Here is a 17,232-nt window from a genome sequence, read left to right as displayed (position 1 = left end):
AAAATTAATAAATAATACAAAATTAAAAAAAAAGATCAAAAACTAAATTAAATAGCCTAAGTAGTTAGTGTGACCACAGCACTCAACTTAAAATTAAATTAAAAAAAAAATCAGGCTTTAAAAATTTCTGCTTTCAAAGGCAATCGCAATCAAGGCACAAATACGAATTGTACCTGGATTGCTTTAGCCAACACACAAAAAAAAAAATCCAAAAGTCATACGAGTGGGAATTTACAAAACGAAACCAAAATAAAAATTTGCAATATATACACAAAATTATTTCTAAATTTGTTTGTCAATAAAAAAAATATTCACACAATGTGTCAAAAAAAAATATATGCCATAAACTCTCTAATGGAATTGCATATCCAAAAGCATAAAAAACGTGAAAACAATGCCAATTCATATTGTAATTAAATCTGATATTAGGAACGAAAACAAAAATTAGTTTGCTCAAGCGTATTTTAGTTTGAATTTTATAATATGAAAACAAATTGTGTTGATATTTGAGAAAGCGAACAAAAAATATATATATGTATTTTCAACTGTGTGGTGTAAGTGTGTGTATGTGTGCATGCAAAGGAGCTTTGTTTATAATGTATGTTGTCATTTCATTTTAATGTGTTATTTAAATGAATTTTGAATGGTCTTTCGAAAGGAGTGATGATTGTTGATTGTGTCATTTACCTTTGTTTAAATTTTCAGTTTTACCACATCAAATCAAGAGATAGAAGAGAAGAACCGGCCGATATTTGAATGCCGATTTTTTTTGTTTTGTTTTGATTATGGAGTTAGATACACATATACATATATAATGCTACTGAAGTAGTGACTATGCCCGTGTACAAAAAAAGTGACTGACTATTTTGGGACAAACTGACTGACTGTTGACTGTAAAAACAAGCAACCTTAGTTAAATTTATTTAACTTCAATCAATTAAAGTAAGATATGGTTGACTGCAACAGCTAACTTTAGTTGACAATAATCATAGTCACCCGATAGTCAAAACGTCCCAAAATAATCGCCCGACTGACTGAGTAACTATAGTCGATTGTTTTCTATACAAAATTTTAAAATTCATGAATATAGCTAACTATAGTCACTTACAGTCAATAGTAAGTTAGTCACTTTTTTTCCACTTGGGTGTACTAATGGTAAATGTTCTACATTCTACAAAATAATACTATACAAACCGCTCAATAGACTAGGCGATTTTTAATTCAAAAATTATATGATTTAAACTCAAAGAAAGTGATATTGTTTTTTTAAAAAATATTCAAACATGCAACAGATTTGAAGAGAGAAAACACACACAACAAATTTAAAAAAAAAACCAGGACAATTGGAGTTTGGAAGGTTTACGAAAACACATTTCATATATGTGCGATGATGAAAATCATTGTGTAAAATTTTGCGCTGTTTCAAAATCGATTTTCGACACAACCACAAGTGAAACGATTTGACATAACGAATAGAAAGAACAAACAAAAATAATCTTACACAATGGACAACAGGCTTCGTGTTCTTGAGGATTGTGTGGGTCTGGCAACGGTAGAACAATTGTCACTTTACCCAACAACAATCGGAATACAGTTCATTTTAACGCGAATAATTGTGAGGAAAACACGCAAAATTTAGGGGAGGCGGAGGGCAAAAATATTCAATATGTGAAAACATGCATTTAAAAATTGTCATAAAAAACCATTCCAAACAAAATTCAAACGGAAAATTGATGATAAAAAACCAATTTCAACAATGTACAGTCGAATTTCCATAAAAAAATAAAATAAAAAAAAAACAAATAATTCAAAATACGTGGTTTTTTTTTTGTTGGTTCATTTGTGAAAGCAGAATTGATTTTTGAGAGAAAAAAAAAACAACATGAAATAAAAAGAAGAACAATACAATGAGAGAAAAAGAAATTATATAAGAAAAATTAAATAATTTGAATTGGTTGGTTGTGTGTTGAGAGAAAAAATGATGAGAGCGTCGATACATATAAACGATTCCAATTCGATGGAAAAGATTGCACATAAGAAATTATTTAATGTACGTATAATTGGAGTACCGATTCGAATTTTCATAATTAACCCATATCACAAGTTAGGAATAGAAAGAAAAAAGAGAAAAAATTACGGTTAGTTATTATATTTTTGTTTGATGTTGAGAAAAAGTACAAATGAATTCTTTAAGCAGAAAATATTCAAAAATTAATAAATAAATGTTTCTTGCATGGGAAAATGTCATTGGCATTATTTAGTAAATAAATTTTGTTTTTAAAAATGAATTAAATTAGATGCATTGTTTTGAGGGGGAGGAGATAGTGTTAAATTCGCATCATTCGATTCGATGGATTTAATTTGTTTGACAAAATGATGCAGGCATATATGTTGAGGATAACGAACCGAATTAATATTTGGATTAACATTTGTTTTTTAGCAATATTAATTAAATGACCATTTCCAGTTGTTGATGCTTAAAATTTAGATTTTTAGTTGAATAAATGAGCATTTCCACTAAAATGTTTAGCGTTTTCGGTTTTGCTATATATATATTTTTTTTTCATGATTGGCATCTTCAATTTTGTGTGTATATTCGTGATTTATAATAAAAATATATTTTTTTTTCTGTCTAAATATATTTAATTGAATAAAATAATTAAATTTTTTCAATATTTCAAAATTTTTCATTTAAAATTAGGAAATAAATTGAAATAAAATGACTAGAATATCAGCAAATGAAAACATACCTCGGCATGGATCGTTCTTGATCAAGAATTCATCGAGAGCTACCCAACCGCCGCCAACACGAACCATCACAGTACTACGCAAAATACGAACAAGTCGCAATTTTTGCGAATCACCAAACTACAATAACAAGAAGAAAATATCTTGTAAAGCATTCTAATTTTATGCTGAAATTTGTAAAATAAAATTATATTTACGCGGTATTTTCCTTCGCCAACTTGGAAGACACGGAATTTCTGTCGACATGTACACAACATGACCAAACGTTTGACTTCATCGTGGATTTTGTCGGCATCGCTTGGTGGTTTGCGATCTTGCCAATCGGGTCGTAGGGCTGCAATAAATTCTTGCCAATCAATGAGTCCCTCACCATTGCGATCAAACAAATCGGCGACAGCACCCATTTCCAAACGTGATGTATCGAATTCTGCAAAAGGTTATTTTTATTTGAATTCGTTTTTTTTTTGTGTGGATAATATGAAAAACAGTAGTATAAAATACATACTGGTATTGATGATGCCATCGATAAAGATGTCTCTAGGTATGAGTCCATTGTTATCCTTGTCCATTTTACGGAACAAATCTGTCAAGCGTGATTTCTTGTGGTTCATGAATTTCAAGAACTACACACACAAAAAAAAAAGAGATTTAAATGTTAGATGTATGCTGTTCGAGATTGAATTAATATAATTGAAACTTACTCGCTTGCGCCAATCGTCCCAACTGAATTGGCGAACACGTTCCAAGTCATGCAAATGCATCAAATGATCGTGAAGACGACGTTGACGTTCCCATGCCAACATCCACACGTGGCGCCATTTATCCCACAATGTGTGAGCGCGTGGTGAACGGAATTCCATTTCGGCACCACTGCTGATAATCGAACAAAAAAACACATTTTTCAAAATTGCAGCACTCAAATTTTTTAAATAAGAATGAAATGGCAGATTTTTCTTTAAAGCAAAAGCAAACTTATATCCAACAAAATGAATGATTTGATGAAAAAAAGCGTCAATTTTTGTTTTCACAATGTTAATTACAAATAAAAAAAAAACGTTGCGAATTGGAATCAATTTTGAAAAGTTAGTAAAAATAAACCAATTGATTTTGGGGGAAGTACCTTTGTTGAGGGAATCTTGGTCCGTAATGTGGCAAGCGTTCACGTTCGGGAGTATCACGTGCTGGGCTAGCGCGACTGTTTAACAACAATATCCAATTGAGAAACAAAATGAAGAAATAGAGAGATGGAGAGAGAGATAGATGGATGATAAATTGATTGGTCGAAAATTGTCCGTATAGATTGAAGAAAAACCGAAAGATTTTGAATTTTTTTGTAATACAAAGAAAATGAATTTCAAAAGGCCAATTTCCAAAACAAAAACCAGACATACAATTTTCATATTCAATCGAACACGAGAGAAAAAACAAAAAAAAAATGAATTAATTGGTCAATTCAAAACGAACCTTGTTCTACGTGCATTGAGACCCTGATCACGAGATCCTTTGAAGCTGTTTGCAAAAATTTAAAACAAAAATTCCCACAATGAATGCAACATTTTCAAAGCAAGCTAACTTTTTAAACAAATATTGTGTAGAACATTGACGGTCTACTACATGCATTAAATCTAAGCGAAACGACATTTCAACATATTTACAGTAAAAACAGCTTTCAAATGAAGAACGCGCTTTTTTCGTGTCTTTTGACTTGTTGAATCGCCGTGACAGAAAATAATCATAAAATAATGGCATGCACTAACAAATACCATTCTATTTTGACAAACCTTTGTTTTCTACCCATTGTACCATATTCTGGTGATTGGTCACGGATATCATGTCTTGATCCACGTCTACAGTATGTGCAATTTCATGCAAAACAAAATTGTGACAATCAAAAAAAGTGTGTCGGGGAGGAAAAATACAAACATTTACAAACTAACAAAAATAATACTACAAATTTTTCGGTGCAATTAGGAATGGTGGAAATAAATCAATAAACGTGTGCAAAAGGTTCAAAGCGGTGGATAATAAATTGTATGGCTGTGAAAAAAAAAACGTTTTCAATGAAATCTTACACGCATAAGTGTATACGAATTCAAGTTTTCGTTTAAAGATTGGACAGAACATTTTCTTGGTTTTAAGTCAATCGTCAAAATATATGTCGACGAACAAAATCAATTTTGGCAAAACAAAAATATCGGAAACAGTTTAAAAAGTTTTTTAGTATTTGTGCATCATTTTTTTTTAAATAAATGAATCATCTGAGCTCTAGAATAAAAAATGGCCCAATATATATTGTTTGTGTGCATCATCACCGGGTCTCCCAGAGTTTCATCAAATACATAATTTTGCAAACAGGTCTTTCGACCGCAGAAAATGCAAAATTTAAAAAAAGGACATAAAAAATACTGCGATTGATTGAAAGACTAGACTCAATAACAATAATAATTTTAAAAGAATTCTTTTTGCCCGTTTATGTATATACGGAGACATTGCTACGTGCATGACCTCACGTGCACGTTAAAATGTCTCTGCATGGCATTGAATGATATTGAAGAAACCGGTAATTCTAACCGACAATCAAAAGTGGGAATTTTATCGTGATGCAATAATCATTCACAATTCAACATCTATCGGAATTATTTAAATTCGTGAACATACATGAACTGTTTAGTTTGAAAGAATAGCAAAACGACAGAATGGCCAGATGTTGGCACTTATGTTTTTGAATAGGCTATTAAGCAAGTAATGACTGTGTCGGTAAAATCAGTTTTAAACAGTTAGCGGTTTAAACGAAAACGAGTAAACGAACTTTGCTAGTGACGTAATGACTTCAGCTTAAGTAAACAATCACATCAATACCAAATTGTACGAATCAACCAAAAATGGCATTAAAACCACGAAAATCGTCACGAAATACCCCCAAAAATATCATAAAATATTTCTAAAATGGTCATAAAAAATCGATGGCGATGGTGGAAAGGGTGGTTGTGGTGGTGTGGGCGGTAGCCCTGGAAATATTCTGAATTCATGTTTCAAAAAGCAACCACAATTTAACATTTCAAAAAATAAAGGCAAGTTATCGAAAATAAGCTTAATAAAGAGCGGTGTATTTCCTATCATTTTTATAAACGATACAGGTGTCAATGGTATCGGCGGAAAGGGTGGAGTTGGAGGCTGTCCAGGAGAAGGGCTACTGCTTCAAGCAGAATATATACATTTTCTGGACGTTTTGAAGGTTTCAGCGAATAAGAATACCCATACATCAGACACAAATTCCAATGGCAAATTATGTGAAAACAGAGAAGAGAAGTAACATCCGTGAATCATATCTAAATGAATTTACAGACGATATGGATGTAGATCTACAAGGAATCGTTACAAAGTTCCAAAAAGGTGATGGTTCAAAAAGAATGTCTTTATCAAAAATGCGCGGAATTTATGCTAATATCACGGTGTGAAGAATGCGTGATAGGCTATTGTTTACTTAATTCACATCCATTCATGAGCCCATAGACAAGAGTTTTATCAAAATAATCATTTCAAATTATATGTTATTTTTCTAATAAAACTGTAGAATTAAAAAAAAAATGACAAAAAGTCGCGAAAAAAAAATGTTTTTTTTTCAATTCTCAAACTTGGCGTGCCATTTAGCTGCAACCTGATAAGAAACTCTCTTGAGCTATTTTTTTATTTGTAAAAGTAAACTCAGATGTTTCATTTTCTTAAATGATGCACGAATATTAGGTACATTTTTTAAAAGTGTTTCCGATGTTTTGTCTAGCCAGAAGGAAATATGATTTTGTTCATCGTCATTTGACGATTCAAAAACTAAGAACATTTTCTGTGACGTTTAAAAAAAACTCGAATTCGGTTACACTTATACTAGTAGGATTTCATTAAAGACGTTTTTACAGCCATACAATTGTGCTGGGGATTTGGAAAGTGGCAAAGGGATAAGTTTTTGTTTAAATTGCAAATATGTGGTTCCGATGCATACATATTCGGACAAGTGTAATAACATAGACAAAAACATTGGTGCGGTTTTTTTAAATATAGAAATCGGTGCAAATTGGCAAATTAAAGAATACATACACTGGTGTCTTGAGTTGTCGTGATGGTTTACGGCCGGCTGGTTCTTTTGTGCCTGCTGGTGGTACTTTTGGTTTGCATGCACGATCCACTTCTGGTTGACGGCGAGCAGTATTTTCCATGAATTCTTTATGATCGGCAATAAGTTGTTCGACTGCTGGAATTTCATCCGGCAATGGTTCACGTTCCAAGTCTATAAAATTATTTAATTAAAAAGAAAAAAAAACGTATTAATAAACCAGTTTCCATCTGCATACTTCAAATTTGTTCTTACTAAGTAATGTTGCTTCGAGTCCAGTCAACCAGGCCAACAGTTCTTCGATTGAGTCGTCCAAATCGCGTAATGTTTGTAAATGTCCTTTCAGTTTATTTTCCCGGCTGATGGCCCATTGTGACACTTCATCCCATCGTGATTGAATAATTGTAATCCAATTCTTGATGATTGGAATGGCGTCCGGATGTGCTTTGTCCAAAATGCTATTTGCCAATCGAATGGTGTCATCTTTTTCGAATTCTTTTTCGCGTAATTCCTTTTGGAATTGTGTGTGCAAATTGAGCAATTCACGTGCATGCGCTTCATCATCTGGTATCGAAGCGGCAAACCGAAGTTTTTGTTCAGCATCTGATAGCCATTCGAGTAGCATATGCACTTGTTTGTGCAAACGTTCAGCTTCGCGTAGAGCATCTTGCAGTTTTCGGCCACGTCGTTCGCTCAAATCGGTGACATCGCTCCATAAACGTTGTACTTCATTGAGTGATTTGGAAATTTCACGATTATTATCGTTGCGTTCAAGTTCTTTGCCCGTTTTCAATACGCTTTGCATTTGTGTGGCACGTTTACTCAAATCGGATTCCAAAGTTTTGTGCTGTTCAACCAATTGTGTAACCGTTTCGAGGTCACCATGAACTGGCCCATCTTCGGATAGGCGATTCTTTGTTTTGCGCAACCAATCGAGCAGAGCTTGTAAGGCATCAGAGAATTGGCCAGATAACAAAAGAGCTTCTTCCAATTTACGTTGACGATCAACACTCTTCGAGCATACTCGTGTCCATGCTTCTTTCAATTCGGTCAACATACCCGCTAGAGTTGGTTCATCACTCTTTGGTGCTCGATCAATGAGATTCTTTCCACTTCGCATTGTCGTATCGTATTGACCTTGTTTACCGGACAAATTACGTTGTGTATCCTTCAAACGATCCAAATGTTTCTTAATCTTGGCTGCATCGTTGCTGGCCGCCGCTTCTTCGGCTAATTGTTCAAGATTGGCATCGGTTTCACGTAACCACGTCAATAAACTATGCCAAGCATCATGGAATTCTTTGGCCTCCTTGTAACCGTGATCAAGTGCACGTGTACGTTCGGCTGCTTTGGCAACAACACGTTCCCAACGATGTTGCACCGATACCAATAGATTTTTGATCAAAATTACATCTTGTTTTTGACTAAAGTATTTTAGATGTGTTCCCTTTTTGTCCAACAATAGCATTGCTTCACGATGAATGGACACGTCTTTTTGTAAAATTTTATGTTCTTCAATTTGATGTTGAATGGTTTGAAGAACACGCGACACAGACGATGCGCTGGCCAATTGTTTTTCGGCCGATGTCAACCATTCAACGAATGCTTGAAGTGCATCATGGAATTCAGTGGCTTCTTTCAATGCAATTTCCAATTTGATCTTTTTGTCGGATGCACGTGACAAAACCGCTTCCCATCGTTGTTTCAATGTACGCAATGTGTGTTGTAAATTGCTTGATGGTGTCTTTTTCAATTGTTCTTGTTTCTTGAGATATTCTTGACCTTGAGCCTGTAATGTTTCAACCTTTGGACGATTCTCTTCTAATTCATTAAAAATTTCCATGAATCGTTCCAATTGTTCGGATGCGGTTTCGGGTAATCCACCGACTGGTTTGCTTGCACCAATTACAGCATCAACATCACCCAACCAACCGAGAATATCTTGCACTTCGGCAATGAACGTTTGGGCATCGTGTAATGCTTCTTCGAGTTCATGTTTTCGATCGGCCGCCTTTTGCAATAATTCACGCCATTGATTGTTCAATTTACTGAGTTTCTCTTGTGTGGTTGATGCTTCGGTCGAACCACGTTCGCTTTCGATCAATTGACGACCAGCATCGTTGAGTGTATCAACGGAGCTTTGATGCGCTTGGATATCATTTGCTAGCACCTTCAATTTAGCCAATTCAACTTCGAGCAATTGTGGATCGCCAGGAATCTGTGGAAAAATGTGTAAACATTAGTATTTTTTATTCATATAATGAGAGAATATTATTAATTGAAATACGTACGGGTTTGAGTTGATCCAGTGTGTTGTCGGTTTTATTAATCCATACCAAAAGTTCGTTGAGGGCATGTTGGAATTGACCGAGATGTAACAGTGCATGTTCAAGTTGCTTTTGTCTGTCGACCATACCACGCAACAAATTCTCCCATCGACGATTCACTGTGTTCAATGGTTCACGAATTGAAGCTGCTTGCTCAGGTGTTGTTCGTTCTGTCAAATCGATGGCTTGTCTATTTTTTATCAAATGAGAAAATCGAATATCGATTAATTTCACATACATTTTGATTGTTGCAATCACAAGATACACATATAAATCATACGATTAAATGAAATGAAGAAAAGTTAATTTTGGTGAAATAATTTGTAAAGTTATTTAAATAAAAAATGGAAAAAAAATGTATATTATTCCAAAAAAAAAATTTGTTTCACTGAATATCATAAAAAATCGATTCTGTTTGAATGAAAATAAAAATGCGGTAACATTCCAGGGATTGCTAAAGTGACTTTTGGCAAAAAAAAACTAATACACAAACAACATCAATTTATTGATTAAAAATGGTCTTGCCTTCCGATAGCCCTTCAGAGCGTTTGATGATATGAATGATTGGCATGAGAAGAGTATAATGATACGTTGAGTAATTGAACATTTAAATTTGTTTGTTTGTTGTTAAAATATAGAAATGACTTTTAAAATAAAAATCGTACCTGTTCAAAGCCTCAACTTCAACCATATATGGATCGACATCGTCTTTGAAGCGTCTAAGTTGTTCGATTTGTTTCTTAACGGCATCAATGTCAGCGCCAATTGGACCCAAATTGACAAACCGATCTTCGGCTTTGGCCAAGAATTCCAATAGTTTTTGTAATGTTTCATGGAATTCCATTGCTTTATCCATGGCATCGATGAGATTCTCTTCACGTCTTGCATACAATGCGGTAATATTATCCCAAGCATGATCCAAATCTTCGATGTGTTTCTTAACTTCTGGTTTCTCTGGTTCGCCACATAACAACATCAAATTGTTGCCATTGCGACGCACTTGCTCAACATCGGGTTTCGTTTGGTTCATTTCCTGGTGGATTTCTTGCAATGCAATTTGTTGTTTCTTAATTTCGGCCGGTTGAGCGGCTGGTGGCTCTTGTGACGTTAACGTTTCTTCAAGATCCTTTAATGTTTCCATCACCTCTTGCAATTGACGCCAGAATTTCTCGGCTGCCGTTAGTGCATCGTCCAATGCGGCACCACGTTTAGATGTTGCATTTTGTAAATCATTCCATAATTTATTGAGTTTGTCAAGTTTATTTTTGATATCCTTAACAGCTGGATCGGATTTATTACCAGCCTTGGCAATAATATCGTTGGCAGCCCGTTGTACAGTCGAATATGCATCTTCACGTTTGTCCAAATCATCGATGATTGCGGCATTGTCTTCGATTTGCTCGCGAATCTTTGGTGGATGAACCGATATTGGTTCAGATTGATTCACTTGATCAGCAGTATTTGATAGCGCACGCAACATTCCTTCCAATTTGTCGGCAAATTGACTACACGAATAAAATCATAAAATTAGTAAAGCAAAAATGTGTGAGAAAAAATAGTGTAAATGTGAATAAATACCTGGATTCTTGTAATGCTTGTTCCAATGCTTGTTGACGTTCACGCAATTCAGTTCGGAGTGCGGCATAACGAGCATTGTCGTTGTCAAGAATTTCGTGTATTTTGGCAGCATCTTCGTCGGCAACGAGACCAGAAAGTGCTTCGCCGGTCTTGTTAAGTTTGTCCAGCAATGGTTTGTGTTCGGAAATCGATTGAACGAGACGCTCGTTTTTATCTTGTTGAATGGCAATTTGATCGGGACGCAAAGCTGGCATGCTAAGCACCGATATTTGATGTTCCATATCGTCCAACCACAACGTGAATGTATTGTGCGAATCGGCAAAATGTTCGGATAATGGTAATGCTTGTTCCAAAATCGATAAACGTTCAGCACACAAATTAACAACTGTATCAACGACTTCTTTCAAATCTTCTAATTTTTCACGCAATGCAACTGTATTGTCATTTGGTTGGGATTCGCGTAAGACTTTTTTGGCCGCAGCTGTTACATCACGTACACGACCCTTTTGGCTTGAAATATCATCATTAATTGATCGATGCTCTTGTAATTGTGCACGCACCAATTTTGGTTCCATTGCTGGTGGATCAGCGTCACGCAATGAAGCGTCCATATCACGGAACCATTCAAGTAATTCATCCAAATCGCCGGTAACTTCCTTTGAACGCAATTTGCTGAGATGTAAACGTTCGGCTTTACGTTGAATTTGTTCGACAATCGCATCAAAACGACGATTGTCACGTGTAACCAAACTTTCAATAGTCGAAGCACCTTCGCCCGGTGATAATTGGCACAATTGTGGTCCAACCAAATTAACAGTTTCGAGCACTGGTCGCATTTCGCTCAATTCACCTTCCAAACGTAAAATATCACTTTCACGTGGATCTCCTGTGGCCAATGCACCTTCAGCACCTTGCATCCATTCAACCAAACGATTATGGGCATCGTAGAATTTCTGTACAATTGGCAAAGCGGCTTGATAGCTCTTAAGCAAATCACCACCTTTATTGGTGAGCTCACCGTAACGACGTTGAATCGAATCCAATTTATCTTTCAATTGAATGGCTTCGTCGGCGGTGATGTGTTTCATAAGTTCGGAACCGGCTTCAACGGTTGATTCAACATTTGGTGCACGTCGAGCAATGTCTTCATTCAATTCAACCAAAATGTCCATTTGTTCGAGCAATTTATCGGTATGCACTGGAATGACACGATAACGTGCCAAACGTTGTTCCATACTTTCCATCCAGGCAATCAATTCTTGATACGTCAATACCAAATGACGTAATCCTTGTCGTGATTCGGCCAATAATTGACCAACATTATCACTGGCATCGACCAAATTGGTATAACGATCGGTAATACCACGAACCTTTTCACCCAAACCAATGGCCTCATCTTCGCCAACCAACACCATTAATTGACCCGCAATGTCGGTCAATTCGGAGAAATCGGGTTTTTTACCCAAAATTTCATCATGCAATGCATCATGCTCACGAATACGTTGTTGGATTTTCTCTTCGTCGGTTGGTATCAATTCCATATTCTTAATGGCACGTTCAGTTCCGTCTAACCAACGTGTCAACGGTATGAGACGGTCTTGGAATAATTTGGCCACTTTCATTGCTTCTTCAAGATCACGTGTACGATTTTCGGCTGCATCAGTGAGTGCATTGAATCGATTTTTAAGCTCTTTCAATTGACCTTCGATGGCTGCCTTTTCAGATGGATCACAATTACTAACCACTTCTTGTCCCAATTGAGCCAATGATGACATTGAATTTTGACGATCCAACAAAAGTTTTTTCAAGAATTTTTGCTCTTGCAATTGTGCCTTGACGACCTTGTAGTCGGCACTTGGTGGCTTTTGATTGGCAACCATTTCTTCAATGTCACCCAACCATTTCGATAGACTGTCGAGAGCTTCTTGGAATTTACCTGATTGTAATAAAGCTACATCCAATTTACGTTCTCTCAAATTCAACGCTTCTTTGATGTCATTCCATTTTTCGTTCAATTTTTCCAAATCTTTTTCGAGAACGGCAGTTGAAACGCCGCTTTGTGCTGTACGCACTAGATCAGAACCTAAACGATTCACTTCGGCAACTGTATGGGCCAATGGTTCAACAACTTTATTGCGCAAATGACGTAAGTCCTCTTGTTGATTACGAATTTGATCTAATTCCGAGCTGACCGGTTTCAATTTACGAATTTCATCGGCCACTTCACCGAGGTCATCGATTGTATTGGTGTACGAATCGTAGAAGTTTTCCAATTGTTTAAAAGCCTTCTTCAATAGATCCTCGTGGTCTCTTGTACGATTTTCCAAACGACGCACTGTTTTACGTAGGCCGGCAATTTGTTCACGTGTTTGAATGGTGTCTGGTGAGAAACCAGCATCGACCAATTGTTCGCCGGCATGTTCAACTTCGTCAACATTTTCAGCAGCTTGTTGAATTTTGCCAATGATACGATCGACATCATTCAATTGACTCTTAACCACCTTTATTTCACGACCCGGTGCTGGTAAACCGTCGACAATATTTTCCAATTCGGTTAAATCTACGCCCAAATTCTTGACCTTTTCATTGAATTGAGTAACTGCTGTGGCGGCCGATTGTAATTCACCACAACGATCATCCAAACGAGCTTGTAAATCATCGATGCGATCACCAATTGCTTCAACTTCACCCTCCAAATGATTGGCATCACCGCCGGCAGCACGAGTCTCGGCATTTATATCACTGGCCAATTTACGTAACGATTGTAATGGTTTCTTCAATTCGTTCACATCTTCACGGATGGCCTTGACACGTTCCAATAGTTTTGGATCTTTGCCGGCACCGCCCAAAGCATCATGAGCACCCAATCGATCTTCGCATCGACCAACACGATTATCCAAATTACGTAAATCATCGTTAAATTCACGTAGACGACGATCGCACGATTCGAGCGCTTGTTCACGTATCAAAAGGTCATTTTTCAATTTTTCCCATCGTTCTTTCATGTCTTGCAATTCAGCTTTGACCGGTTCTTTGTCAACGTCGCACGATGCAAGGAATGTTTCACCAAGACCACGTGCATTATCATATTCACCGGAACGCTTCCATACTTCACTGCGGAACGCTTGTAAATCCTTCAATTGCTGATCAAGCTGTGACTTTTTCAAAACTCCTGGTTTCAATGAAGCCAATTTATCTTCAGCCGATCTCAACCATGCAAAGAATGTTTCGGATGCAACAAGATATTTCTTACAATGTTCCATGCTGGTTTGCAGCCGTGAATGTCGATCGACTACATCACGACGCAATTTCTCCCATTGTTGTGAAATCTTATCCAAATCACGTTGAATCGTACGATCACTGCTGAGAATGCCGGGCCGATTTTGAAGTTCTTTGCCCTTATTCAATAGCATAATAATTTCATGTTCGCGTGCCATAACTTCACGATAAACTGGTTCGTGTGTATCGATTTGATGTTGTAATGTTGGTTTATGAGCAGAAATGAGCAAACGTTCGCTAAGATTGCCCAATTCACCCGACAACCAACCCAATGTACGTGCACAACTTTCGCCAAATTGACGGCCATCACGAAGTGCGGCTTCCGTTTCGGCTTTACGATTGTCCAATTTCTTTTGCAATGCTTGATATTGTTTGCCAATGGCACCAAGACGTGTATTTACATCGGCACGTGATGCTGGATCGCTCAATACATTGCACAATGCAGCACCGGCTGCTTCGGCATCGGCCAACAATGGACGTTGACCTTCTAATTGACGATCCAAATTGTCAATTTTACGTAAATTCTCTTGATGATCACCGTCGCTGGCTACTTTATCCAAATCATCACTTATCTTTTGTAGTGCATCACGTAGACGGCTAAGGCCTGCATCAAATTCTTTGCTGGTATCGGCAGCAGCGCCCAAACTTTGTGCACGTTCATCCAAACGACCCACCAAATCGTCCCATTTGTCTTGTACATTTTGTAATTTCGTCGACACCGATTTGCTTTCGGTGGAAGCTGGATTGAGTTGATCCAAAATATTGTGACCAATATCTTGTAAATGCTTCAATTGTGGTTGCTGTGTACGGAATTCTTCACGCAATACTTGCACTTGTTGTACTTGTGATTGCACCATACGTGGATCAGATGAAATTGGTCCCAATACGGTTAACATACGTTCTTTGGCTACTAACCAATTGTTCAAATTGTCATGTGTATCGAGGAAATCGCGTATTTGTTCCGAGAAATCAATTCGATTCTTGCACAAATCGTTGAGATTCTTCCAACGTTCGGCCACCTCATCTAATTCGGCCTTCAATTGATCAGCACCCTGTACGTCTGGTTTGCGACGTAGTAAATCTTTAATTTGGGATTTGGTTGAGTCAAGCAAGCTTTGCTTTTCATACATTTCTTCCAATACTTTACGTGCTTGACGCGTACATTTCTCAGCATCATCCTTATTTGAAATGGTATCCTTTGGCACTTGACGTTGAATTTTGTCCAAGAAAGCCGATAGTGATTTTAGATTTTCATGATGTCTCTTCACCTCATCACGTAAACTGTCCAATTCATTTTGACGATCGCTCAAACGTACACCGACCAAACTGTAACGATTATTGATTTCGTTGAGTTGCTGTTGGATTGGCGACAAATCGGAAAGTTGAAAACCGTCTTGCGACGATCGTCGACTTCCAAATCCACTAGAACCACCCGGTGACAATGGTGAAACGGACGGACTTCCTTTGGTAGGTGACGGTGAACGACCATCGCCCGATAGACGACGCAATGGGCTTGCGGTTGTGCGTTTAATTGGACTATAGCTCGAACGTTTTCGTGATGGACTTTCTGGACGAATCAATGAATCATATTGTGTGCCCAAATCATTAATTTTATCAATGGTTGGTGCATAGTCACGATGTTCTTTTGCAAGTGGTTTCATTTCTTCAATTTGGCGATTAATGGTGTTCAAATCAATGGCGATCGGTGCCAAAGAATTTGTTCGATTTTCAATGCTGGTCAACCATGCGTTCACTTGATTCTTCAAATTTTCATAGGCATTATGTTGTTCGGCACGTTGTTTTGACAATTTGGCCTTTTCACTGATCGAAACATCGAGATTTTTCCATTGATTTTCCAATGCTTTGACACGATCACGTACCGGTCCAGTGTCGGTAACATCACGTTTACCCACCAAATCTTTACCTTGATGTACACAATCCTCGAACAATGGCCGAATATGATCTTTGATACGATTCAATTCATTCATGCGTGTCGATAGTTCGTCAACTGAAAGTGTGACCAAATCACGATTTTCAAGAGCCTCTTGAATGTTACACAATTCAGTTTCAACACTTGAGCTTTCATCGTTGAATTTATCGAGTTGAACCAATGTTTCGTCCAAGAATTCACCACGTTTGAGTGCTTTGTCATACAATTTCTCGTATTTGCCGACAACATCTTGTAATTTACCTTGAATCTTTTTGGCAATACGTGCATTTGATGCAGTCGCAGTTAAATCATTTGCTGATGCTGTTACACTTTCGATACTGGCTTGATGTGATTCCAAATCGGCCAAAAGGGAACGATGTTCACGAATTTGCTCTTGTAAACGTTCTTTGATCAACGAAGCTGGACGGAATTGTAATTTAAATTTGTCTTCGGTTTGATTGACCCAATTGCCGAGACCATCCAATGCATCTTGAACGCCTTGTGATTGTACGAGTGCCGTGTCCAACAACTTGCATCTATCACCGAGTGATTCTAGTAATTGATTATATTTGTCCTTAAGTTGTTCAACCGGCACTTCTAAAGCGGACACCTCGGATGGGCTCAATTGGCCGGACATTGATTTCAATAATGCATTCAATGCTTGTTGTGCATTATCAATTAAACGGCCTTGATTCAAAAACTCTTTGTGTAATGCTTTCGTTTCGTTCATTTGTTCTTGTACTGATTGTGGATCAGCTGCTACTGGATCGGATAAAACTGCACTCACTCGTGGCTGAATGCTCTTCAACCAATTTGTTGCTTTATCTAATGCATCTTGATATTCACGTTGACGACCACCCAAACCAGACAAACGGTCTGACAATGCATTTGCACGATGCAATAAATCCTTGTATTGGGCCGACACCAATTGAACTTCCTTACGAATTGGACTGTCCGAATTCGATAATGGTTCAACATGATGCAAACGCTCTGGCAACGATGTACGGAAATCATTTAATGTACCAAGATAATCTTTGCATTCATCGACGAACTTTTGTGCGGCCATTGAAATAAAACGCAAATCGGCCTGATGAGCAATAACATCGCTGACAAAATCACGTATCGATTCAGATTGTGATGCCAAACGATTCAAATCAGATAGAGCACGTTCTTTATCTTCCAATGTACGACGACTTGTTTGCAACCAGGTGTTGAATACTTCGAGCTCCGATCTGAAATGGACAATGAAAATAAATAATCGA

The 17,232-nt window shown here is 37.2% G+C and overlaps 1 protein-coding gene across 28 annotated transcripts in view; it reads right to left on the bottom strand.

The window, feature by feature from the left end:
* The window catches only part of LOC116344958 (dystonin), a 121,745-nt gene that overhangs the window by 5,329 nt on the left and 99,184 nt on the right, over positions 1–17,232 (bottom strand). For 11 of the 28 annotated variants that reach the window (XM_031773878.1, XM_031773886.1, XM_031773896.1 and 8 more), the window contains 13 exons: positions 10,762–17,202; positions 9,849–10,688; positions 9,709–9,720; positions 9,148–9,373; positions 7,112–9,074; positions 6,841–7,030; positions 4,530–4,595; positions 4,213–4,257; positions 3,869–3,943; positions 3,450–3,621; positions 3,254–3,371; positions 2,946–3,175; positions 2,751–2,868 (listed from right to left, as the gene is read on the bottom strand). In XM_031773878.1, the coding sequence (XP_031629738.1) occupies positions 2,751–2,868; positions 2,946–3,175; positions 3,254–3,371; positions 3,450–3,621; positions 3,869–3,943; positions 4,213–4,257; positions 4,530–4,595; positions 6,841–7,030; positions 7,112–9,074; positions 9,148–9,373; positions 9,709–9,720; positions 9,849–10,688; positions 10,762–17,202 (10,496 nt within the window). The remainder of the gene's footprint in view (positions 1–2,750; positions 2,869–2,945; positions 3,176–3,253; positions 3,372–3,449; positions 3,622–3,868; positions 3,944–4,212; positions 4,258–4,529; positions 4,596–6,840; positions 7,031–7,111; positions 9,075–9,147; positions 9,374–9,708; positions 9,721–9,848; positions 10,689–10,761; positions 17,203–17,232) is intronic. The other 17 variants (XM_031773972.1, XM_031773991.1, XM_031774018.1 and 14 more) reach the window with 3 other exon arrangements.

The sequence above is a fragment of the Contarinia nasturtii genome, unplaced genomic scaffold (genome assembly GCF_009176525.2).
Source record: "Contarinia nasturtii isolate CC-2019 unplaced genomic scaffold, AAFC_CNas_1.1 Cnas_scaffold_129, whole genome shotgun sequence".
In the NCBI taxonomy this organism is placed as follows: Eukaryota; Metazoa; Arthropoda; class Insecta; order Diptera; family Cecidomyiidae; genus Contarinia; species Contarinia nasturtii.
This window is presented reverse-complemented; position numbering and strand designations above follow the sequence as displayed.